Source organism: Amblyraja radiata, chromosome 14 (assembly GCF_010909765.2).
Source record: "Amblyraja radiata isolate CabotCenter1 chromosome 14, sAmbRad1.1.pri, whole genome shotgun sequence".
Classification (NCBI taxonomy): Eukaryota; Metazoa; Chordata; class Chondrichthyes; order Rajiformes; family Rajidae; genus Amblyraja; species Amblyraja radiata.
The window spans coordinates 5,002,735-5,030,512 of record NC_045969.1 but is presented as its reverse complement, the minus strand read 5'-3'; the positions used below and the strand labels follow the sequence as shown (position 1 = coordinate 5,030,512).

At 43.7% G+C, this 27,778-nt stretch overlaps 1 protein-coding gene across 6 annotated transcripts in view; it reads right to left on the bottom strand.

Annotated features, from left to right (window-relative positions):
• LOC116980302 (amyloid beta precursor protein) overlaps positions 1 to 27,778 on the bottom strand; it is a 162,366-nt gene that overhangs the window by 115,571 nt on the left and 19,017 nt on the right. For all 6 annotated transcript variants that reach the window (XM_033032390.1, XM_033032389.1, XM_033032388.1 and 3 more), the window contains exon 2: positions 531 to 701. In XM_033032390.1, the coding sequence (XP_032888281.1) occupies positions 531 to 701 (171 nt within the window). The remainder of the gene's footprint in view (positions 1 to 530; positions 702 to 27,778) is intronic.

Here is a 27,778-nt window from a genome sequence, read left to right as displayed (position 1 = left end):
ATGGCTCTGGGCCTGTACTCAGTTTAGAAGGATGAAGGGGCTTCTGGACTCTCTGGGCCAGAGTTTAGAAGGGTGAGGGGGGAATCTCATTGAAACCTACCAGATAATGAAAGGGCTAGAATGGTCTTGGAAAGGATGTTTCCAGTAATGGGAGAGTCTAGACTCAGAGGGCACTGACTCAGAATAAAATAACCTCTTTAGAATGGAGATGAGGAGGAATTTCTGTAGTTAGAGAGTGGTGAATCTGTGCAACCCAATGCTACAGAAGGCCACTGAGGTCAAGACATTGGGTATTTTTAAAGCCGAGATTGATAGGTTCTTGATTAGTAAAGGCACCAAAGGTTAGGGGGAGAACGCAGAAGATTGTAGTTGAGGGGGAAAAATAGATCAGTCATGATTGAATGGCAGAGTCAACTCGATGGGATGAATGGTATAATTCTGCTTCTATGCCTTATGGTCTAAAGTCACCAGAATATATATCAAAGTCAGATGAACAACAGGCCGCAGCCCTTTAACAACAGTGCACCTACCTCTTGACAGTATCGCAATATTCCTTGTTTTGTGCCAAAGCAGCTGTTCATTCCGGAGGGATCAGAAGCCCACTTGCCGGTCTGCACATTGACGTGCATGTTCAGCTTGCCACAGAACATGGCAATTTGGGGTTCGGTTGCCAACAATCCAGCGCTTCCATCAGTTGGAACCTAACAAACAGAATATTGATTACTAATCGAGAAATCTGCAGAATCAGAGGATCTTTTCAAGTAACATACAAAAGCCACATCATTTCTTGGAAATATTTCTTGGAGAAGGACGTTGGTTCGCGGGAACTGCTCCAGTACATCAAGCACGTGGGCTTTGGAAATGGTGCCAAAAGATGACAATAGGCAATAGGTGCAGGTGTAGGCCATTTGGCCCTTTGAGTCAGCACTGCCATTCACTGTGATCATGGCTAATCATCCACATTCAGTACCCTGTTCCTGCCTTCTCACCATATCCCCTGACTCCGCTATCTTTAAGAGCTCTATCTAACCCTCTCTTGAAAGCATCCAGAGAATTGGCCTCCACTACCTTCTGAGGCAGAGAATTCCGCAGATTCACAACTCTCTGGGTAAAAGTTTCCGTTCTCCGTTCTAAATGGCTTACCCCTTATTCTTAAACTGTGACCCCTGGTTCTGGACTCCCCCAACATCTGGAACATGTTTCCTGTCTCTAGCGTGTCCAATCCCTTAATAATCTTTAAGAAGGAACTGAAGAAGGGTTTCGGCCCGAAACATTGCCTATTTCCTTCGCTCCATAAATGCTGCTGCACCCGCTGAGATTCTCCAGCATTTTTGTGCACCCTTAATAATCTTATATGCTGTGTCTTATATGGCGGCGCCCGCATGTGTAATATATGTTTAATAAGCTTTTCACTGTCCACTTGACAATAAACTAAACTCAAACTCAAATGCAGAAATAATTTTATTGTGCAGTTGCATATGTAATAAATAAACCACCATTGAACCATTCTAAACAGTTTGAACACAGGTCCAAATTGCAAAGAAATAAAGAGAAGGTCAGTAACAGGCTTTAAAATTGCTTTAAAAAACAGCCTGGAGCTCTGGTACAAATCTGCGACCCAATTAAAGGATTTATGACAGTAGCTGAAAATAGTGAATGCTCCCTGTTGAGAAAAGTGTTAGGAGCCAGTTTTGTTATGTAAGAATGCTGAGTAAACCTTTCCAAAATACATTGTGATATTTATTAAGTAAAAATGAAAGACGATGCAGAATTCCACAATAATCCAGCAAGACTGGTCATTGAGCCCAAAATGAGTCTTGACTCTTTGAACAGTGATTAAGTTAATCTTATCTTTCCACCTTTAATCTTATATTTCTACAGGCCATCTGAAAGCTATGATTAAACTGCTTCTGGTTCTTTGAGGTGTTTAAAAGTTCAAGTCAATTCTGCTTTTTAAGCCTTTGGTTATCAAACCTTCAACCACTGGGATCAGCGACTCTTTACAACAGAAGCAGCACATGATAACGCTAAACACTGCCATATTGTTGCACCCTTCCCAGAAATCCCTTTTGTTCAGCCCATTGGCCTCCTCCACCTTCTCTGCGACCTAGACTAAATTGTCCTCTCTCAATTCTGAAGATCCTCAGAGCTAAAACATTAACTCTACCTTTCTACACATTATGCCTAGTATTTACCCCCAGCATTTTCTGTTAAAAGTTTGCTATTGGAGGACTCTACTTTTCACTTTCATGTTAATCACCGAGCAAAATCTTCATAAATGCTTAGAATAATTAGACCATTCGGCCCATCAAGTCAACTCCGCCATTCAATCATGGCTGATCGATCTTTCCTACTCAACACCATTCTCCCCGACTCCCTTACTAATCAAGAATCTGTCAATCTCCAACATAAAAATATCCCATTGACTTGGCCTCCACAGATTCACCACCCTCTGACTGAAAGAAAGTTTTCTTCATCTCCTTTCTAAAAGGTACGTCCTTTTATTCTGAGGCTAGAGCTTCTGGTCGTAGACTCTCCCGCTAGTGGAAACATCCTCTCCACATTCACTCTGTCCAAGCCTATCACTATTTGGTAGGTTTCAATGAGCTCATAATGTTAACCCAATCATTCCAGGGATCATTCTCGTAAACCTCTTCAGGACCCTTTCCAACGCCAGCACACCCTTCCGCAGATATGGGGCTCAAAACTGCTCATGATACTTCCAATGCTGTTTGACCAGTGCCTTATAAAGCCACAGGAGGAACATCACATTTTCTATTAGGCCTATTCTGTTTACTGGTCTAACCTCACATTCCTGGAAACATTCAAGTAAACTTTAAAATGCTAAATGCATCATTTCCTGCAAATATTTATTTAGCAAAAAAACATACATGTACAGCCCAAGTAAATCTATTTTGGGTGGTAAACAGTTCAAAACGTTTCATGAACTCCACAACACGTAGCACTTAAGTGACTTGCTTAACCACTGCCCCAGCCCTTTCACCGAGTACTTCAAAGCAACTACTTATGGATCACAGTCTTGCACAGAATCAAAAAATAAACTTATTGGTATTGCTACACTTTTCCCGACCAAAATGCACCATCCCACACTTCCCTGCCTATAATGTCATCCACCCATAGCCCTCTAGAAATGTATCACCTTTTCACTGCAGTTCCAAGCATTTGTGCCATAGGCATATTTCAAAATTGTGTCATGTCCACGAATATAAATCAATAGTCTAGATCTAACGCACCAGTGCTCCTGGCACTGACGTCAGTGAACATTTCCCTTCAGTCGAGAAACCACCGGCAATTCATCACAAACCCAGTTTCCGATCTGGCTTATTCTGCGGTCCGACTTGTGAATTTAAATGTCTTTCGAGTGTCCACTTGAACAAATACTGCAGCCATGTCCATGACAACACCTTGGGCAAGGGTATCAAATATAATTTGCCCTTTCATGAGAGTCAGCGTCATACAGCAGTGAAACAGGCCCGGGTAAGAAAGAACTGCAGATGCTGGTTTAAGTCGAAGGTAGGCACAAAATGCTGGAGTAACTCAGCGGGTGAGGCAGCATCTCTGGAGAGAAGGAATGGGTAACGTTTCAGGTCGAGACCCTTCTTCAGACTGATGTCAGGGGAGGTGGCCGAACAAAAATAGAATGGTGGCGGAGACAGTAAGACTAGTGGGAGAACTGGGAAGGGGATGGATAGAGAAAGCAAGGGCTATCTGAAGTTAGAGAAGTCAATGTTCATACCGTTGGGGTGTAAACTACCCAAGCGAGATACGAGGTGCTGTTCCTCCAATTAGCGCTGGGCCTCACTGACAATGGAGGAGGCCCAGGACAGAAAGGTCAGATTGGGAATGGGAGGGGGAGTTGAATTGCCCTTTGGCCCAACTTGCCCATGCCAACCAAGTCGCCCCATCTACACCAGTCCCACCTGCTCACATTTGGCTCATATACCTCTCAACCTTTCCTATCCATGAACCTGTCCAAATGTCTTAAATGTTATAGTACCTGCCTCAATTATCTTCTCTGGCAGAAGAGATGCTGCCTGACCCGCTGAGTTACTCCAGCACTTTGTACCTTTTGTAAGCCCGGCATCTGCAGTTCTTTGCTGCTTCTTCCTCAGGCAGCTTGCTCCATATAACTAATTTTGGATGATTGGCTAGAAGGGCTGAATGGCCTACTCCTGCACCTATTTTCTATGTTTCTATCTAACTAGCACTTCTGTGAAAAGGTTGCTCCTCAGGTTCCTATTACATTTTTCCACTCTCACCTTAAACCTTTGTCCCCTGGTTCTTGATTCCCTTACTCTGGATAAAAGACTGAACTAACCTGTCTATTCCCCTCGCGATCTTATACACAAGATGCTACTTTTAAAAATCCACATTCTACACTTTCTAGATACAGCGCGGAAAGAGGCTCATCAGCCCCCCCCCCCCCCCCCCCCCCCCCCCCCCGAGTCCGCACTGATCATCTGCTTTTCACTATACCACACGTGACAATAAATTAAACCCCATACACTAGAACTATCCTACACACTAGGGACAATTATACATTTTTTACCAAAGCCAATTAACCTACAAAACTAAGTCTATGTAGTGTGGAAGGAAACCGGGGCACCCAGAGAAAACCCATGCGGTCACAGGGAGAACGTACAAACTCAGACAGCACCTATAGTCAGGATCAGACCCAGGTCTCTGGCGCTGTAAGGCAGCAACTCTACTGCTGTGTCACCCCTGGTACAAGAGGCCATCACAATTTTGTCTCAGCTTATTCCATTGAATGTATTCCACCTCGTACAAGACGACAGGCCCATATTTATCAATTAATATTTCAGTCATGCAAGATCTACAATCTTCAGGTCCTCTGGAATTAGCACTGTAGAACAGTTCAAGGTTACACCTCGGCACTGCAGCTACACAGCAGTGTTTGCAATTACAAAAGTGTAGAGTGGAAGGCAATGCACACACTGCATAGTTTCAAAATTGCAAGGTTATTTGGACCAGAACAACTTTTCTTCACTAACCAAATTCAAGGGGAGTTACATCACTACAGATTTACAATGTCTACTTATTTTGTGGCAGTCACCTGGAAATGGGAGGCAAATCCCGTGACAAACTATATAATCACAATGTGAGATTTGAGTCCTTGACCACAGCACCTTCAGTTGCATAATGCATTACAAGGAGCTACAATACCTGATGTACAACTTTTCAAAGCAAAGTACATTATCACTTTTCTAAACATAGTTTCACAATGATTTCTAAGCTTGGCAGGTTACTTGATTGCTTGCCATTGAGACTAATGCCCCTGTCCCACTTAGGAAACCTGAACGGAAACCTGAACGGAAACCTCTGGAGACTTTGCGCTCCACGTAAGGTTTCCGTGCGGTTCCCGGAGGTTGCAGGTAGTAGAAGCATGTAGGGAGACTGACAAAAACCTCCGGGAACCACACGGAAACCTTGGGTGGGGCACAAAGTCTCCAGAGGTTTCCGTTCAGGTTTCCTAAGTGGGACAGGGGCATTATACTCAACAGCACATCACACTTCCTTGCTCTGAAGTTTTGCCCGTGGATATCTAATGATGGCAATTAGAGTTGAGGCTTTTAATACCAAAAGCGTCAAAGAATCTCCACGTCGATCACTATGAAAAAAGTTATTCTTGATAATTCACTCATTCAGAAGGCATCACGAGGCTATTTGACCCTGGGTAGCTTTGCGTTGAATCTCTCTGGCATTCATCGGACGGTGACACACATTTTATAAACAAATCACTGCACAGGATGTTCACTGGCTGTTGTCCATGTCACCACTCCCCAGCCTCAGGATATTAAAAGATGGTTGAACTGAGATTCTAACAGGGATAAAATCTGCTCAAACTCAAATCTTGTGCTTTCACACTCGGAATAACTCAGGAACCTAATGTTCCAAAATGCAATGGGTGTTGCCTTGCATAATACTGGATTAACATTTAGAAACGGACTTCAAAGCCCTTAACCTGTTGTGTGACCCTTTCAAAAAGAGGATTTATTTTACTTAATTCCAATAAATTGTAAAGCATGGATCAACATGATGAAACAATTCTGTTTTACCTGGGCGGCCAGATTTATACACAGATGGGTTTGATTAGCCATTTACTGTTAGCATTGTACAAACAAGGAACTGCAGATGCTGGTTTACAAAAAGAGTGCTGGAGTAACTCAGCGAGTCAGGCAGCATCTCTGGTGAACATGGATAGGTGATGTGTGGGTAGACACAAATGCTGGAATAACTCAGCGAGACAGGCAGCATCTCTGGAGAAGGAATGGGTGATGTTTCGAGACCTTCAGATCTATATCATGGATAGGTGATGTTTTGGGCTGGGACTCAAAAAGTGAAGATTTTGCCAGATTTATGCACAAAGATGGGTATGATTAGCCCCTTTTGCAGCATATGTTACTACTAGTTCAATTATAGTTCCACTGAGACATAAGGTCATAAGGAACAGTTGAATTAGGTCATTCGAACCATCAAGTCTATTCCGCCATTCAATCATGGCTGATCTATCCCTCCCTCCTCACCCCATTCTCCTGCCTTCTCCCCATAACCTCTTGACACATGTACTAATCAAGAATCAAGAGTCAAGAGTGTTTTATTGTCATAATTCTTACTTGCTGCAGCACAACAGAATATGTGAATATGTAAACATTGTATATAACAGGGGCAAAAAAAAGAAAAAGTTCAATAAATAACAAATATAGTGCACATAACAAATAATATCATATTTTGTAGTTCAGAGCTCAGAGCTTATTCGTTGTGTTTAATAGCCTGATGGCTGTGGGGAAGAAGCTGTTCCCTGAACCTGGACGTTACAGTCTTCAGGCTCCTGTACCTTCTTCCTGATGGCAGTGGTGAGATAAGTGTGTGGCCAGGATGGTGTGGGTCCTTGATGATTTTGGCTGCCTTTTTGGGGCAGCGACCATGATAGATCCCTTCGACGGTGGGGAGGTCAAAGCCGGTGATGGACTGGGCAGTGGTCACAACTTTTTGTAGTCTTGTTCGCTCCTGGAGGTTCAAGTTGCCGAACCAGGCCACGATGCAACCAGTCAGAATGCTCTCTATCTACCTCTGCCTTAAAAATATCCACTGACTTTCCCTCCAGTCTTGTGCCAAAGAATTCCACAGGTTCACCACCCTCTGAATAAAGACTCAAGAGACATTGTGAACCTCAAGAACCTCATGGTGGGGAAGCTTGCATGGACCTGAGATCATGAGAGCGATGCCGTCTGGGCCACCCATGGCGGTAAGGTCGAGGGGGGGGGGGGGAGGAGGTCTCTGACAAAGAGTAATCCAACCAAGACCTCAACGGTGGAACAGGAGGAGGACGATGGCTGACCTTAGTGGAGCATCACAACGGCTTGGAAGGCGGATGAAGGCCGCAGCAGAAAAGGGTCTCCGGTCGTCTTGGATTCCATGCCACTGGATCCCGACCCAGAACCGTCAAGGACCGTGGGGTGGCTGTCTGTGCACCAGTCTCCCCATGTTAAACAAAGTCACGCACAGGTCCCCTCCCTGTGCACCCTGGAGACACCCATGGTCAGCCATGACCGAAGGGAGCCTAAGAACATTGTCCAACACAAACCTCATCATAACTGAGCAACAAATTTATCCTTCGCTCCATAGATGCTGCTGCACCCACTGAGTTTCTCCCTTTTGTCTACCTTCAATTTTCAAGCATCTGCAGTTCCTTCTTAAACAAATGTACCAAAATATGGATCCATACCAGCTTTCGGGATTGGCAAGATTTTGTTTCACAATCTTAATATGACACACTAATTCTGCAACTAATTAAATTAATCGCATATAATTGCACAGTGACATAATGAATGTCACTATAACAATATTGAAGTCAGCAGTGTCGTTTGGTACTCCAAGGATAACGATACCACTCCAGAAATGACCCAGTTCACAAGATAACCTACTGAAAATTGCAGCTTCCCCTGTCCCTTTTAGTGTCCAGCTGGCTCAGACAATATTAAAAGGACTTGTGAATGTTATAAATAGAATGACTTAACCAGATTTTAATTTGGATTTGAGGCATGTGACAACAAGCCAGGCAGAACAGTAGCATTATGGTTGAAAAAACAACGTTTTATCCCTGTGGTAGTTTTACCCGAGGCAATATTCTGAAAACATTCACAGCCTGGTACAGCGATTCCAACACACTGAAACGTACGAGTTTTGCAGGGGAAGGTGGACTCAGCCTTCCCTATGATGAAAGCATTCACATGAAGTGCTGTGTCAAGATGGTGGCATGCAGAGAGTTGCAGATGTAGACCAGTCCTTCACACAGGCCTGACCATTGACACCATCTGCACTTTCCACAGCCTCAGAAAAACAGCCAGACTTGCCCCTCCACGATCATTCCACTTTCTCCCTGCATCCAACCGGTAGGAGGTATGGAAGCTTGAAAGTGTGCACCACCAGACTCAGGAACAGCTTCTTCCCATCTGTTATCAGGTTTCTGAACTGTCCTTCCATAAGCTAGGGGACTGCCCATTTAACCTCAACCCCATTGGGAACATTGGATTTTGTCTATGGAACTAAATTACACAGATTTACATTCTGTACTCTGCATCCTCCCCATTGTTCTATTATACTCAAGTTCAACTTGACTGCGTTTATGTATATAGTATATCTGATCAAGAGAGTCAAGAGTGCTTTATTGTCATATGTCCCAGATCGAACAATGAAATTCCTACTTGCAGTAGCATGATACGATAGAACTTTATTTATCCCAGGATGGAGATTAGAAACATAGAAATTATGTGCAGGAGTAGGCCATTCGGCCCTTCGAGCCTGCACCACCATTCAATATGATCATGGCTGATCATCCAACTCAGTATCCCGTACCTGCCTTCTCTCCATACCCTCTGATCCCCTTAGCCACAAGAGCCACATCTAACTCCCTCTTAAATATAGATTGATCTGCCAACAGTCATAAAACACAAGATACATGAAACATGAGATTAAAGTGATGAGTGGAAAGGATTGGGATGTGCAAAGATTGGGGAGGGAGTCAGTCTACCCCACAATCTGTTTGGTTAGCAAACAAAACAAAGCTTTTCATATACTGAATAGAGAATTGAACAATCAGACAGAATAATTCTGACGAAGGGTCCCGATCCGAAACATCACCCATCCTTTTTCTCAAGAGATACTGACTGACCCGCTGAGTTACTCCAGCACTTTGCGTCTAAAATTCTTACGGGGTTGGACAGGCTAGATGTAGGAAGATTATTCCTGATGTTGGGGAAGTCCAGAACTAGGGGTCACAGTTTAAGGATAAGAGGGAATTCTTTTAGGACCGAGATGAGAAAATCATTTTTTACACAGAGTGATGAATCTGTAGAATTCTCTGCCACAGAAGGTAGTTGAGGCCAGTTCATTGGCTATATTTAAGAGGGAGTTAGATGTGGCCCTTGTGGCTAAAGGGATCAGGGGGTATGGAGAGAAGGCAGGGATGGGATACTGAGTTGGATGATCAGCCATGATCATATCGAATGGCGGTGCAGGCTCGAAGGGCCGAATGGCCTACTCCTGCACCTATTTTCTATGTTTCTATCTTCGGTATAAACCAGCATCTGCAGCTCCTTTCTATACAACCAAATTCTTTATATTTCTTTACTCCACAATGCTGCAAGGTTTCTCTTTCAATATATCAATTTACCAATTTTCCTGCGTTATTGAATCCACAGATACCACGCCCTTTCAAAGAGATCGTACTGGATAATCTAAATGAATTGAGTGAAAAGTCTCATCTCTGATTTGCCATTTCCACTAAAATTATTCAAGAATACTACCAGGAATTTACTGGAAAAATCAGTCAAGGACAAAATAGCAGCAGTCCCCAAGCCACTGTATGATAAATAAGCTACCTCTTCCGTTGGCATTTGTTTAGCTCAGTTTCCGGGAGATCGGTATTTATATTGCTAAATCAGGCTCTTTCATCCCCGTGGCAAGGTCAGCTCCACTTTTTTTTTTAATTCACGGCTACAATACTCAATCATAAGGCAGCTGACTTCAGAACAGTAAGCTTCAAGAGCCAACACAATGAGGTTCTGATGAAAAGCCGCAAGTCATTGTAAACCTAACTACAGGAAAATGACTCTCACGAGTACTGTTCTGGTCACTTTGATACTTTCTTCTTTTCTTAAGGTATAACCCAAACTAGAACTTGGAACATCGAACAATACAGAACCGGAACAGGCCCTTTAGCCCACGATGTCTGTGCCAAAGAATGCACAATTAAACTAATCCCTTCTGCCCGCACATCCCCTGCATAAATTTATCAGAATTCCCCTCAACCTTAGACAGGCCAGAGAAAACAATTCAAAGTTTGCCCAACCTCTCCTTGTAACTAATGCAGGCAGCATCCTGGTAAAGGGCCTGTCCGACTATACGAGTTTACCCAAGAGTTCTCCCGAGTTAAAAAAAAATCAAGCTCGTGGTAAGTACGTAGAATGTACGTAGTGGCTACGTCACAGCTCGAACGGTTTCTTAGCGGCTCATAAAGCTAACGGCAGGTACTCGGGAAACGCGGTAAGCTCGTGAAGTTTTTTTCCAACATGTTGAAAAATGTCCACGAGAGCCCCGAGTACCTACGAGCGGCTATTACCGTAATTCTCCGAGTTCGAATCAGGGGAAACTCAGGAGAACTCTTGAATTAGCTCGTACAGTGGGACAGCCCCTTAAATTTCTTGTGTCCCCACTTCCAAGCAAAGATTAGTTTGGAGCTTTGATGATCTGCAAGAGTGTAAACATCTACAGAATGTCATTAAATATAAAAAAATCTCTGTTCTGCCTGTCCTTGGGCAGACACACTTTAGGTGCAGTTTGAAAGAATGTAATTTTTATTTTGTTGCTTTAAAAGAATAATAATTTTGAAACACGAGTTTTGATTTAACCCTTTCTGGAAAATCTTCAGAAAACAAACTGCTGACACGTCTTTCCTTCATGCTAAATATTTAAACCACCCCTGTGATTGTCATCTCTGGTTCAACTGTTAGAGGTCTAGCATAGAAACAGGCCCCTTGGCCCAGAGTCCACATCGCCCAATGATCACCCCAACACTCTTGTATCTTACACACTAGAGTCAATTTACAGGATCTAATTAACCTACAAGTCTTTGGAATGTGGGAGGCGACCAGAGCAGCCGGTGAAAACCCACACGGTCACAGGGAGAATGTACAAAGTCCACGCGGACAGCAACCATAGCCAGGATTGAATGAGATATTTGGCGCTGCAAGGCGACTCTACCACTGTGCTGCTTACAACTCTATACTCCGGATGGATGCTTAATATTTTATATAATCACATCCATGTTCAAGACATGATCTGAAACTATGGGAATCCTGATCAGTTAGGTTCTCAGTGAGAGTCTAGGTTCAGACCTTTGGGCAGAAGGGGGAGGGGGTGGAAAGAGAAAGAGATTGGTTGGAAGGGGGTGCAGTCAGAAGTAGTGGGTCTGTGGAGTTTTTACAGTGAGCTAGCCTAATAGCCCTGTCCCACGGTATGAGTTCATTCCAAGAGCTCTCCCGAGTTTAAAAAAAAAATCAAACTCGGGGTAAGCACGGAGAATGAACGTAGCGGGTACGTCGGAGCTCGGGGACGTCTCTGAGCGGCTCGTAACGCTAACGGCAGGTACTCGGGAAGACTCGCTAACGGCAGGCAAGCACGGGAAGACTCGTGAAGATTTTTCAACATGTTGAAATATGTCCACGAGAGCCCCGAGTACCGACGAGTGGCCATTACCGTAAATCTCCGAGTTTGAATCAGGGCAAACTCGGGAGAGCTCTTGGAATGAACTCGTACCGTGGGACAGGGGTTTGTCCATCAACACACATCAAGTAGTCACGCAATGGTAAATACCCAAAAACAATGCCACGAACATACTAAAAAGGAATAAGATTTGGACAATTCTATCAGATACACCAATCTAGCCATGAAAACAAGACGCAACGTTTCACTGTGACCCGTCTTCGCTGAGTCAGCTGTCTTGTGTTAATGATCAATACAATGGATCTTTCCAAACAGCAACAATCTCACAATGCTATGATTTATTTATTACACAGAGGCCCAAGGTAAAACACTTGCAACTTATGATTTCCCCATAGACAGACGTCAAAGCAGCTGTCTTGTGCCAAGTGTGCCCCTTATATCAGGTTTGCACATTCATTTGGCAGCAGGGAATAAATAATTAATAGTGAGATTACTTAATTTCACTTGCATTCACTCACATCTTAGGGAAAAAGTGGGTGGACAATCATATAAAACTACTAGTTATGGGGTTTCTCTGCAGCCTGCGATTTTATCATCAAACAGGGGCTCATCCCCAAAGTTTGGTGACTTATTACTGGTGTCAGTAGTCTGGGGTACAATAGAATAAAGCACCAGAGACCCTATTTACTATTCAGCTATCTGCTCCGTGAAGAATTAGGGAGATGAAGGAATTGACTTGGCTGCGAATAAAACATAGCATCATTTGACAATAGGTGCAGGAGTAGGCCATTCGGCCCTTCGAGCCAGCACCGCCATTCAATGAGATCATGGCTGATCATCCCCAATCAGTACCCCGTTCCTGCCTTCGCCCCATATCCCCTGACTCCGCTATCTTTAAGATTCCTATCCAGCTCTCTTGAAAGTATCCAGAGAACCGGCCTCCACCGCCCTCTGAGGCAGAGAATTCCACAGACTCACAACTATCTGTGAGAAAAAGTGTTTCCTCATCTCCGTTCTAATGCATCGATCCTAATAAAAATATAATCACAGTTTAAGAATAAGAAGGTGGTTAGTTAGTGTTGGTAGAAACCGATGAAAAGAATCTTTGCGAATAAAGTCAGTTTAATTTTTTTTAATATAAAGAGCATAAAGGTCTGGTTCTCTCTTGTGGGTCAGGTACTTACAAGGGATTATGAGCTTCTGTAGCTTTAATGCAATATTCAGAACTACAGCATATCCACAATAACCATGTGGACTGCTATTGTCAGCCTACAATATATCAGTGCATTACTAAGCTAGTGGTTTAAATCGTATGATGAAGCTTTGCTGTATGTGGGAGGCACACAAAATAAAAACAACCATGCAATTAATGGCTGGCATGTAGTTACTGGATTGTCTATGAACCACCTCAGATACGAGTCAAGATGGTTGAACTAGTATTAGTGCAGATTGGAGACATATTCTAAATTTTCTAATACATAGAAAATAGGTGCAGGAGGAGGCCATTCGGCCCTTCGAGCCAGCACCACCACTGTCTTTCGTCACCACCTATAAAAAAGACAATTCTGGAGTAACTCAGCAGGTCAGGCAGCATCTCTGGAGAATAGGGATTGATGATGTTTTGGGTCAGGATCCTACACTTAATCGAAAAGGGTACCACCTGAAACATCACCAATCCATGTTCTCCAGAGATGTAGCCTGGCCCACTGTTACTCCAGCATTTTGTCTAGTTTTGTAAACCAGCATCTGCAGTTTCTTGTTTCTACAACCTTCCTCCTTTAAATGCAGATGACCACAGCAATCCCTTGTCCATGGCATTAATTTGTTCCACTCAATGTTTAATGAACACTTGACTGCTACTTGGGACGACAGATGGCACAATGGGCTAAGTGTTCGGCTGGCGACCGGAAGGTAGCCGGTTCGAATCCCGCTTGGAGTGCATACTGTCGTTGTGTCCTTGGGCAAGACACTTCACCCACCTTTGCCTGTGTGTGAATGTGTGTGAGTGATTGGTGGTGGTCGGAGGGGCCGTAGGCGCAGAATGGCAGCCACGCTTCCGTCAGTCTGCCCCAGGGCAGCTGTGGCTACAGAAGTAGCTTACCACCACCGAGTGTGACTGAGGAGTGAATGAATAATGCGATGTAAAGCGCCTTGAGTGTTAGAAAGGCGCTATATAAATCCCATCCATTATTATTATTATTACTTACATAGGACACAAGTTCCTCCCATCTTGCCTTTTTCAATCTGTAATGAACCAACACAAAGATGCACCAAAATACTTTCCAACCGGCATTCTGTCGGATGGCCCTCATGGGCTCACTTAAGAGGAGGGAGACCATAGCATTACAAATGAGGTCACATTAGGATAAATACCCCAAGAACAAGGCATTCGCTTAGTAATTATCTAGAGATCCAGCGTGGTGTACCCAAATTAGGATAATCTGAAAGACCACGCCGACACTCATCTTGTCCACTTCACTACCCAAAAGAGTACAACAGCGATGTTAGTTGGATGTTCAAGTTGAAGTAACAGACTAAAGATAAGGCTGCCAGTAGCACAGGACTAAAATTTTAAAAAAAAACGATTGAAAATAGGTCACCAATAATACCAAGAGCTTTAATGGGTCTGCTGCCGACTGCGATGATGAAACGTCACCCTGGATCTTAGTAAAGGACCAACACCAGATTACTTTTTATGCAATCGACCAAAGGATGTCAGTGGTACCGACTGAATATGAAAATATGCCATTAAAAACAGGCCACGACTGGTCGTGTTTTAGGGATCTACTGAGAATCTACTTTACTTGAAAGCTAGTTTAAAGCATCAACTCATAACACAAAGGTAGACAAAAATGCTGGAGAAACTCGGCGGGTGAGGCAGCATCTATGGAGCGAAGGAATAGGTGACGTTTCGGGTCGAGAGCCGAAACGTAACCCATCCCTTCGCTCCATAGATGCTGCCTCACCCGCCGAGTTTCTCCAGCATTTTTGTCCACCTTAGATTTTTCCAGCATCTGCAGTTCCTTCTTAAACAACTCGCAACATAATGTTACAGGCGCAGTTCAGGTATGATTACTACAAATTAGAACTACTAGTTCCCATTTCGCTGGCTCCATATTTGCTTAAAAAGGTTAATTCCCAGCAACTTCTTTCACTGACTGAAGGTTATCCCTCTCACTCACAAATGTTGCTAGACAACTTTATATGCAAAAAAAAAAAAAAGCCATGTCCAAAAGATCGTATCCACATTACATGCAGGAGTTCACATCCTGCAAACACTGACAGGGGCAAATATAAAATGGGATGCTAATGAAAACAGCACTGACATTTTGGAACTGTGTCACACAGCAGCCGAAGGCAATTGCCCAAAGGCACCCCGTTTCCTCATTATATCATCACGCCTTTATTTTAAAACAGATTGCACAGTGCCAGCAGATTTCATGTCATTTGATCCTTGCCGTTTGTGCACACAGGTTCATACAGTGTTTGCATTAAACCCGATCCCATGAGAAAGGAATGATTAAAAGGACTTGGATTTCATTAAAATAAAAAGGTAGCCAGCTTCAAAGTGAAGGAAAGAAAGTCCACACACTTTCATAACCTTCTCCACAAAGAAAATGATGCTGCAAGAAAATCAACAACAAAATTTGTGCAATAAACTTTACAAGTTAACAACAATATTAGGGAAAACAATTAGTTATCGGGCCCAGAGTTTCAGCAGTAGGCGCAGCGCGGACTTTCCATCGCGGACCCGGGCGATCCCTTGCCAGAAGAAGCGCTCCGATCGTTGCCAGGGGGTCACCAGAAGAAGTGCTCCGATCGCTGGCCCGCGGACTATGACGCACTGCATAAATACGTGGTACTGCACCTGCAACTGCTCGGACAGGAAGGCTCTGCAGAGGGTAGTGAGGGGAGCAGAGAGGATCATTGGCGTCTCCCTACCCTCGGTACAAGAACTGTTCCAGAGCCGCTGTCTGAAAAAAGCTCAGAGAATTGCTAAGCACAAACTGCACCCCCTCCACATACACCTGGATCTCCTGCCATCAGGCAAGAGATATCGAAGCATCAAAGCCCGGACCACAAGACTGCTAAACAGTTTCCTACCACAGGCTGTGAGGCTGCTAAACAGTCACTCTGTACTCACAGTCACTTGATTCTGCGGCTGGCATGGACACTTTAATAACTGGCACTGGCCACTTTAATAACTGGCACTGGCCACTCAAATCAGCTGCCCCGGACATTTTTATGATTGGGTTATTGTATTTTAACATTGTGTTTTACCTGCTTTTAACTATTTATACTGTTCCATCAGAGACTGGATTGTTTTTAGTGTTATTATGTGTGAAATGTTTTAAATTTCATGTGCGATGCTCCGCTATTCCCTGGGAAACGTCTTTTCATTTTGCACTGTACAACTGTTGCTTGCAAGATGACAATAAAGGTTGATTGATTGATTGATTGATTGAAGCCGCGGTCTGTGGCGCTTCTAGTCGTGGGCAAGGCGCGGACTTCCCATCGCGGAGCAGGCGAGCCCTTGCCGGGGGTCGCCAGAAGAAGTGATCTGACCGCCGGCCTGCGGCCTATAACATACTGAAGCCGCGGTCTGCGGAGCCTCTAGCCGCGGGCGCGGTGTGGACTTTCCATCGTGGAGCCTGGGATCCCTTGCCGGGGATCGCTGGAGAAGAGCTCCGACCGCCGGCCTGTGGCCTATAACATCGTGAAGCCCCGGTCTCCAGTAGGAAGTGGCCGATTCGGGACCTCCAAGCCGTGGAGTGCCCGTCTGTCCCGACGTCGGAGTTTCGAGCATCCAGACGAGAGGGCCTGTACATCGGCCAACCCCAGCGGCGACTGTGGAAGATTCGTGGCCCCGACAATGGATGAACAAGGGAGGACTGACAAAGTTATTGCCTTCCACCACAATTAAGAATGTTGATTCCACTGTGGTGGATGTTCATGTTATATATCGTGCTCTTTTGTTTCTATGGCTGCATGGCAAGTCAAATTCCACTGTATCTTAACTGGTGCATGTGGCAATAAATGTGAACTTGACCATGAACTAGTGTCTGCAGGATGCCTAAAATGGTTTTGGCCATTAAAAGGAGATAGAAATACATACAATCAAAAATAAATAGTGACGCGGCTCGTGGTGCTGCTGCCTCACAGCACCAGAGATCAGGGGTCGATTCTGATATGGGTGCTGTCTTTCTGGAGTTTGCACGTTCATCGCGACGATGAGCATTTCCTTTGGGCGCTCCGGTTTCCTCCCACGTCCCAAAGACGTGTAGGTTTGTTTGTAGGTTAATTGGCCTCTGTAAATTGTCTCTCGTGGGTGAGTAGATGAGAAAGTAGGGTAACATAGAATTAGTGCGAACAGGTGGTCAGCACAGACTCAGCAGGCCGAAGGGCCACTTTCCATGCCCGAAACTTCACCTATCCATGTTCTCCCAGAGATGCTCCCCGACCTGCGGAGTTACTCCATTACTTTGCGTCCTGCAAATGAAATCCAAGCTTGCAGCAGCAACCTCACATAAAAGTTCACCAAATATAAAAACTCAACATAATCCAAAAAAGCAAAAACGCCCAAAGTCCCTCGCGCAACCCAGGCAGTTTGTAGTTTAGTTGGAGTTCACAAAGTCTTCAATAGCCTGATGGTTGTGACGAAGAGGCTGCTCATGAACCCGGACATTACATGCATGCATAAAGAGTGTGTGGGGTTAAACTATGAGTTGGCACCAGCATCCAATTCCACATATTTGGATGTCAAGTCTTTGTAGTTTCCATTCATCTTGGACTTCCTTGCCATTGGAGCAAGATCTTGCTGTGTCAGTACAATGGGGCAGCTGATGCATGCATTAAAAGGAAACAAAGGCATCTTGCCACGATAACTAATCTTAATTAAATGAGGATAGAGATTTGTGTTTCAACACAATGCCTATCTGGGACAGAATGGAATTAATTTACAGTGTCATGGAAAGGTTACACAAGGCTCTCAGGGGTTCAAGAACCAGCTTGACAACAATAACAATACGTCTGTTGAGGCAACAGATAAGGTAATGAAATTATGTATATTCTCAGGATGACATCAATTTTGAACAGAAGGGATTTGTTTTCATAGTTCAGAGCAGTATACAGCTACAATATTGGACAATAGACAATAGGTGCAGGAGTAGGTCATTCGGCCCTCAGAGCCAACACCGCCATTCAATGTGATCATGGCTGATCATCCCCAATCAGTACCCCGTTCCTGCCTTCTCTCCATATCCCGACCACTATTTTTAAGAGCCCGATCTTGAACGCATCCAGAGAACCGGCCTCCACCGCCCTCGGAGGCAGAGAATGCCACAGACTCACAACTTTCTTCCTCGTCTCTGTTCTAAATGGCTTACCCCTTATTCTTAAACTGTGGCCCCCGGTTCTGGACTCCCCAAACGTCAGGAACATGTTTCCTGCCTCTAGCATGTCCAAACCCTTAATAATCTTATGTGTTTCAATAAGATCTCCTCTCATCCTTCTAAACTCCAGATATACAAGCCCAGCCGCTCCATTCTCTCAGCATGTGACAGTCCCACCATCCCAGGAATTAACCTTGTAAACCTACGCTGCACTCCCTCAATAGCAAGAATGTCATTCCTCAAATTAGCGGACCCAAACTGTACACAATACCCCAGGTGTGGTCTCCCTGTACAACTGCATAAGGACCTCTTTGCTCCTATACTCGTCCTCTTGTTATAAAGGCCAACATGCCATTTGCTTTCTTCACTGCCTGCTGTACCTGCATGCTTACTTTCATACACTGATGAACCTCACACACCTGGATTACCTCACATTTATCTACATTAAACTGCATCTGCCCACTCATCCAACCTGTTCAAGTCACCCTGCATTCTCATAGCACTGCCACCCAGCTTTGTGTCATCTGCAAATTTGCTAATGTTACTTTGAATCCCTTCATCTAAATTATTGATGTATATTGTAAATAGCTGCGGTCCTTGCGGCACCCCACTAGTCACTGCCTGCCATTCTGAAAGGGACCCGTTTATCCCTACTCTTTGTTTCCTGTCTGCCAACCAATTTTCCATCCATGTCAGCACTTTACCCCCAATACCATGTGCCCTAATTTTGCCCACTAATCTCCTACCTTATCAACTGCTTTCTGAAAGTCCAGGTACACTACATCCACTGGCTCTCCCTTGTCCATTTTCCTCATTCCATCCTCAAAAAATTCCAGAAGATTAGGCAAGCATGATTTCCCCTTCGTAAATCCATGCTGACTCGGACCGATCCTATTTACGCTATCCAAATGTGCCGCTATTTCATCTTTTATAATTGACTCCAGCATCTTCCCCACCACCGATGTCAGGCTAACTGGTGATTTTATGGAAAGGGTTATTTTAACTCAGTACAGCAGGGAGTTTCAGCTGGTCAGCTGAGCCATTTGGATCTGGACATGGAAAGATGGAGGCCATGGCTGGAGTCTCGGGTGGATCTGATGGGTTATTTAAAAAGAGTTTGCCTCATCCCCCGGCCTTTAGTTATTCCTCTATGTGACCATGAAGCTGGGGTTTGATGGCACACTGCTCCAATTGAATGCATTGCAGTCCTTCATTACAACAGCAATTATTTCTGCACTGTATCTCTAAACTAAAGCCAAACCTCAATGTTGTGGAAACTGATGGAGTTCTCTGTATTTTTCTGCACTCCATTTGATGAAGGCAACTTGGTTCATGGAAAAGTTTAAGAAAGAACTGCAGACGCTGGAAAAAAAAAATCGAAGATAGACAAAAATGCTGGAGAAACTCAGCGGGCGAGGCAGCATCTATGGAGCGAAGGAATAGGTGACGTTTCGGGTCTCGACACCTATTCCTTCGCTCCATAGATGCTGCCTCGCCAGCTGAGTTTGTCCAGTATTTTGTGTCTACCTAGTCCGTGGAAATGGTCATTCACAGCATGACCCATGTAATTTGGCCCCAAAGCTCCACAGCAACAGAAAGGGCTTAATGGGACATAAACGGAAATGGAAAGGAGGCAAACATTTTGTGATGGTAAACATGGTCAAATTGGACAAGTTTTTATTTCTTGGTGAATGAGGAAGTGAGCTAGAGTTCCCACACATTGTTATTCATGGTCTGTGAGAAAATGTCACCAACATGATTCACTTAGCTCTTGATGCATGCTGACACATTCTTGGATCACACAAGAACACGAGGTGTAAACCACATACCCTTTGGGCCTGCTCTGCCATTACAATTGATTAGCCATCATCTAAAATAAATAGTGGTGCAGCTGGCAGAGACGCTGCCTTTATGCCCCTGACCCACTTAGGAAACCTGAACGGAAACCTCTGGAGGCTTTGCGCCCCACCTAAGGTTTCCGTCCCGGAGGTTTTTGTCAGTCTCCCTACCTGCTTCCACTACCTGCAACTTCCGGGAACCGCACGGAAACCTTGTGTGGGGCGCAAAGTCTCCAGAGGTTTCCGTTCAGGTTTCCTAAGTGGGACAGGGGCATTTTACAGCACCAGAGACCCAGGGTTTATCCTGATCTCGGGTGTTGTCTATGTAGAGTTTGCATGGGTGGCACGGTGGTGTAGTGGTAGAGCTACTACCTTACAGCACCAGAGACTTGGGTTGTATCCTGACTATGACTGGTACTGTCTGTACGGAGTTTGCACGTTCTCACCAGGGATCTGAGATCTTCGATCTCCTCCCACACTCCAAAAACGTACAGGTTTGTAGGTTAATTGGCTTGGTGTGAATGTAAAATTGTCCTAAATTTGTGTAGGGTAGTGTTAATGTGCGGGGATCGCTGGTCAATGCGGACTCGGTGGGCTGAAGGGTCTGTTTCCGCACTGTATCTCTAAACTAAACATCTTATTAACCTCAGCTTCATTTTCCTGCTAGTTACCCACGACTTCCCTACAGGCCAAATATCTGTGTCTAGGCCAGAAACATTCAATGATTTAGCCTTCACAGCTGTCTGATGCAAGTTCCAAAGGTCATCTTCAACAGAAATTCCTCACATCCACCTTAAATGGGCAATCTCTTACTCAGAAATAAAAACCCAGCTTCGGAGACGGACGGGGGTGATCTTGGAGATGTATAAAATGAAGACAGGGAATACACAATCTGTTGGGAATAAACTCAAGGGTTTAGTATAATGCTGGAAGGGAAAGATAAGAACCCAAAGGGCAACATTTTCCACACAGAGGGTGGCACGCAAATAAATCGAGCTGCCAGAGGAACTGGTTGAGGTAGGTACAAGGACAGTAAAAACGTGGACTGGTACGTGGATAGGAAAGGATCAGAGGCCAAACACGAATAAATGAGACTATCTTAGATAGACATCTTGATCAACATGAATGAGTTGGGCCGAAGGGACTGTTTCTACACTGCACGACAAGGACAACTGATTCAATTGGGTACAAAGGAGTCTATAACCTACCAATCTACACTCCAGCTTGAACTTCTTGCCTCAAATCTTTTTTTTCTAAAATGACTTGCTTTCTTGCATCTGAAAAGCAGTGGAGGGTGACAGTTTGGGTAGGTAATGCATATGCACAACTGCAGGAACTGATCCTGCAGAACTCAGCTGACTTATGGACCAGCGAAACAAATGCTACCAAAGAGCATGGACTATTCCAGAGAACTAGGCCGATTGGGCATTCCAACTACCCTATGTCACAGTGGACAAGAAAAAGGAAATTCCACCTTCAACATCAATATGGTGTGTGAAGTCGTGGGGACTGTTGAACAAACTGTAACATCTGCATTAATGAATCCAGTTAGAAAGCGCCTGACTGAATGCATGGCCTGGTACAGTGAATCCAATTTCAACCTGGTTCATGATGGGCACAGCTCTCCCCACCATCGAAAGTACCTATTAGTGGGGGTTTTTTGCACTTTTCTGCCTTCCTGGCTTTTATAATTTGTGTGATTTATGAATACCTGTATGTGTACACAGAGGACAGCTTGAATGTAATCATGTATAGTCATTCCACTGACTGGATAGCATGCAACAGGCTTGGTACATGTGACATTAAACTAAACTAAATAACTCCAGTCCGGCAGCATCTCTGAAGAACAATAGACAATAGGTGCAGGCCATTCGGCCCTTCGAGCCAGCACCGCCATTCAATGTGATCATGGCTGATCATCCCCAATCAGTACCCCGTTCCTGCCTTCTCCCCATATCCCCTGACTCTGCTATCTATAAGAGCCCTATCTAGCTCTCTCTTGAAAGTATCCAGAGAACCGGCCTCCACCACCCTCTGAGGCAGAGAATTCCACAGACTCACAACTCTGTGTGTGCTAACATGGACAGGTGACGTTTTGGGTCGAGACACTTCTTCAGACTGGAAAAACAAATGCCATGTTTAAACCACCCTTCAATAATCACTTAATTTAGACATTCCAAAATTTTTAAAAAAAAGATGCTTTCACAACCTACTGTAGGGATTACTAAGTGAATCATAGGCAGCTTGCTGCTGATGTGGCACAACTGCTCTTCCACTTAATCAATCACCTCCCAGAGTCAAGGCCATTGAGGGGTCACGCATGCCTTGTGGGTCAAATATCACACACTATTATATTATCCCTGGACTTCGTTAATCCCATAAACAATAAACACTTCAGCTCCACTCTCCCTCCCACTGAAAGACACTGTGGAAGGCAAAAAGTGCAATGCTTGGCAGGGAAAGAAAACATGTAGTGTCTGCTCAATTCTCTAGACGCTTTGCATTGCTGGTGATCAACAGCTGGGGGGAGTGTAGAGCTCCCACAGCTATAGATACACTACCATGCATGTGTTAAAAAGCAGGCAAACGATACACAAGAGTGCCACACACACATGGCTCCCAGAGCGCCTAAACCAAGCAACTCTATCTACTAAGTCTTGAATAAGAGATCAAACACATAGATATTGAAGGGACTAACATTAATAGACTGCTTCGAATTGTTTATCTTTTACAATGCACCAATTACCCTTCTACCAAACAGGCTGTTTTATACAAGGCAAACCTTCAGCGACTGTTTAAAAAAAAAACAAAGACTGGTTCTTACCATTTTGATGAAAGTTTGATAAAACAATGGGACGTTGACCAATAGCAAAAACAGGACTCCTTTGTTGTTTAACATCACTATTTTAAATGTTAATAATGGATGGTTTATAAAAGTTACTGGAGAACTTTCTGAAGATCAGAGATTTTAGGATTGATAGGCCCTCCAAAGCCACAATAGTTACCGAACATGTAGTTTAATTGTGGGCATCAAACAGCATGTCAACGGACTGTCATTCAAGATTAGTTGGAGCAGTGTTCTGATCTTCCTTCAGGTGAAATCATCATCAGATAAATATTTTAATTTCTAAACTTAACTCATTAGTTTTTGTGCTATTCAGATTAGTTGGAACCAAAACATCAAATTAAATCAGGATTAATCACGAGTTTAATCAACAAAAACAAAAAGTTAGTAAATAAGCTTTGCATATTTATTGAAACTGTAAAAGAAATACGGATGCTTAAAATGTGGCATTTAATTATAACCTTCAGGTCACAAATTGCAAGAACACAAGTAGATGTAATTTTTCTGTGTTCTTGTGAAGTCCGTACCATATGTAGAAGAGAAACAGGGGAGACATAACAAAACATATTGCAAATAACTATTCCAAATAGCCCAAAATTCATGTGTAAAAAGGATTAGGCTTTTTCATCTCCCAGACAAGAGAAATGTGAAGCAGCCTTTTCACACTTGATAGACGATTCCTCTAGTCAATGTTTTGGTGTCAATCCCTGTACTTAAAGTTCGAGATGACAGGTTGAAGTGAACAGAGCATTACACTTTGCAAGATGCTCCTTCTAAGGTATTTTGAACCCAAATTCCAAGTCTTCAGGCGAAGAATGCAACAACAACAACAAAAATCACATGGGATGATGTCGAAACAAATATCTGTTGAGTTTTGGCTACAACCAGTCAATTTGTTGCAGCAGTAAGATTCTGTCGAGTACAAAATAGCTACTTTTGTCTATACCTAGATAGTATACATCTCCAAACCAGAAACATTTCAATTCTCCCCTACATAGGAACGTAAAGTTTTCTTCTCTGTATTATGAATGAATAAGTTTATTGGCCAAGTATTCACATACAAGGAATTTGCCTTGGTGCTCCGTCCACAAGTGACAACATGACATACAGTGAGTTAGGAATGCCACATAAAACTTTAAACTTAATAATAACACGTTATCGATTAAACATGTGAATGTTTAATAAAATACCAGAGCAAAGGTTATAGATTTTTGGTTATTGAGTAGAGCTTGCGGATAAAGCTGTTTTTATGTCTGGCTGCGGCAGCTTTGACAGTGATGGTTAAGCAGACTTCATGGTGCTTCATGAAAGCTTTGTTGGTGAAGCAGACTTCAGTGGCTGAGCAATCCACTACTGCTCCCAATCTATACTTTTGTACATCATACTGTCATGAGAATGGACATGGCTAAACTTTAGACATACCGAGCGGAAACAGGCCCTTCGGCACAGACCAGCGATCGCCTAGTACACTAGCACCGTCCAACACACTAGGGACAATTTACAATAGCCAATTAACCTACAAACCGCTACATCTTTGGAGTGTGGGAAGAAATCGGGGCACCTGGAGAAAACCCACGCAGTCACAGAGGGAACGTACAAACTCCGTTCAGACAGCACCCGTAGTCAAGATCGAACCCGGGTCTCTGCCGCTGAAAGGCAGCAACTCTTCAGTTGCACCACTGTGCCGCCCCAAATCAGGCTCCAGCCATAATTTTGAAGGATAAAGAAAATATGTTCCCCCGTCTACCACTGATCTGCAGCCAAGGCCTATATCGGGTTCCTTTTACAACAAATTAGACTAGGAAGATATTGGGATCCGCATGCCTGCGGCCCAAGTGCATGTAAAAATATTCCAACTGTGAGCAATGTTTATGTAGTAGCTTTGTGTAGTAGTTCTGCAGCCAAATGCGGCAACTGCTTGGCAATGCCAATCAATGAAAATCCAGATATCACTTACACTCTTCAAACTTACATCGAGCCTCTTATGATTACTTGACTGACAGGACATATACTGCGCCTGAACTGTCTTTGGATCTTTGTCAGGAAATGGTCGAGGACAAGTGTATTAGATTCGCAACGTATCAGTTATTCCATTTTGGAATGTTGCAATTTGAGCATTACCCTCTTAATTTCAGCAGGCTGGTGTAACAAAGCTAGCGGCAACTGTTAATATTTACTCAATAAGGCCAAACTAGCTGGGAAGTGTAAATTTAGTTGCGTTTCAACCACTGATGTGAAAAGCACTTTTTTTTAAAATGTGAGGCCCACATGCAAGACTTGGTTCTCAGCCCAAGTAATTGAACCTAACGGACTCAACGCGATTATTTGGTTCACCTGGTCTCATTTTCATTCACTGAGATTTTGTGAAAGGGCTGCTTGTGCTAGCACTCCTTTTTGTTGATCAAATCCCCAAAGTAGAAACAGCTGAAGAATGTGAATGAACAGAATACAATGCATATTTTTAGTGGTGGACCCAGTACTTTTGCCTGCATCTTAATCTACAAAGATGAAGAGATCAAATGATCAAGAAAACACATCGATGTATGTACTTTCTAAGGCGTCTGAGGAGATTTGGCACTTGTGAGGATTAGAGCTTCTGTAGATGCACTATAAGAAATATTCTCGAGGGATGCATCTCAGCTGGTGTGGCAACTGCTCTACTTGTGACGGGCTGAACCGCAGTGAGTGGTAAGCATACGGTCACGTGATGGACTGGGCAGTTACTTTCATCCATCTTCATGGAGCGTCGCATCGGGAACGCAGGATGCGTTATCAAAGATGCTCGTCACCCTGGCCGTGCCTTTTTCTCTCCTCTAGCTTCTGGGAGATACAGGAGCTTAGAAGCTCAGATAGTCAGACTTAGCTTCTTCCCCACTGAAGTTAAACTGAACTATTCATCTCTTTCACATTCACCATTTATGGAGGTGCTGCCACATACCCTTAACTAACCAATTTGGTTATTCCACTAATGCACTACTCAGATTTTGCACTGTTTTTTGCCCTCAATGGTGTATTGATTGTTGTGTTTTTATCATCACTTTATTATACTGTTTACTTGAGCTTCATGCACCCAGGTGAACATGACAAACTAATGCAAATCGGAAATATAAATCACAATGCATTCTTCAATTGCAATTTTACGATTTTGAATGTTTGGATCAAAAATTTACTGAAACAGATTTTTCCTTCTGCAGTCGAACAGTCGAACTTCTTCTGCAGTTGTACAGGGCTCTGGTGAGACCACATCTGGAGTATTGCATACAGTTTTGGTCTCCTAATTTGAGGAAGGACATTCTTGTGATTGAGGCAGTGCAGCGTAGGTTCACGAGATTGATCCCTGGGATGGCGGGACTGTCATATGAGGAAAGATTGAAAAGACTAGGCTTGTATTCACTGGAGTTTAGAAGGATGAGGGGATATCTTATAGAAACATATAACATTATAAAAGGACTGGACAAGGTAGATGCAGGAAAAATTTCCCCCAATGTTGGGCAAGTCCAGAACCAGGGGCCACAGTCTTAGAATAAAGGGGAGGCCATTTAAGACTGAGGTGAGAAAAAACGTTTTCACCCAGATGGTTGTGAATTTGTGGAATTCCCTGCCACAGAGGGCAGTGGAGGCCAAATCACTGGATGGATTAAAGAGAGAGTTAGATAGAGCTCTAGGGGCTAGTGGAATCAAGGGATATGGGGAGAAGGCAGGCACGGGTTATTGATTGGGGACGATCAGCCATGATCACAATGAATGGCGGTGCTAGCTTGAAGGGCCGAATGGCCTTCTCCTGCACCTATTTTCTATGTTTCTATCAGTCACAATCCAAGAACCTATTTTAAAAAATCATGGAAAAAATTAACACAACAAAGGACCAAGGTAAGGCACAGTACTCAGTACTCTATGTAGTAAGGAAGAACTGCAGATGCTGGTTTAAATCGAAGGTAGACACAAAATGATGGAGTAACTCAGCGGGTCAGGCAGCATCTCTGGAGAGAAGGAATGGGTGACATTTGATGCTGCCTGACCTGCTGAGTTACTCCAGCATTTTGTGTCTACCCAGTGCACAGTACTGTTCAGGTTAGGAGGGCATGTGTCTCATCTTACCCATGTTGGCTCAATGCCGGAAGTATGATTACACCCACTCCATTTCCTCACAATCCCCTCCCTTAGCTCACATATCTTTCCTTTGCCATCATAGGTGTAATTAATATCTTTAAAACGAAGGTAGCGATCGTGATTAAAAAAAGCACAATATTTGAAAACCGTGGACCTTAGGAAACAATCTTAAACGCAGAGCTTATTCATTAGTGATTAATACAACTGTAACAAAATCTAAAAAATCTATACCATTATTAAAAATCTCATCTTGGCGGTGTTTTTAAATTTGCGCAAAAACTGTACCCTATATCGCCATGATATCATCGCCACCTCATTCACCATTCCCCTGTGCAACAAGCGCACCAGGTTTTGTTCCGATCAGTGGAATATTACAAAAGTTATGAAGGTTTAATAACTAAAAATAAATTTAGAAAAAGGATAGTCATAGATTAATAGTGTGGAAACAGGCCCTTCGGCCCAACTCACCCGCACTGGACAACAATGTCCCAACGACCCTAATCCCACTTGCCTGCGCTTGGTTCATAACCCCCCAAACCTGTCCTTTCCATGTACCTGTCCAACTGTTTATAGAGCCTTAGATTGTACATATGTTCAAATTTCAGCTTTAGATAAGCAGTGATCTTGAGGCAAGCACGCGACTCATACACCTAGTGAAATTTAACAGTGCAGCAAGCCTGCCATTGCTGGAGCCAGATTGTTTCCATTTGCTTTGTATAACAGGATGACACTATTGCCAGACCAAGCATGTGATTCAGGAGAACCAGTTTCTTCCTGTGACAGGAAGCTTGTATGTGACAAAGTCCAACACTAGTCATAAGCTTAAT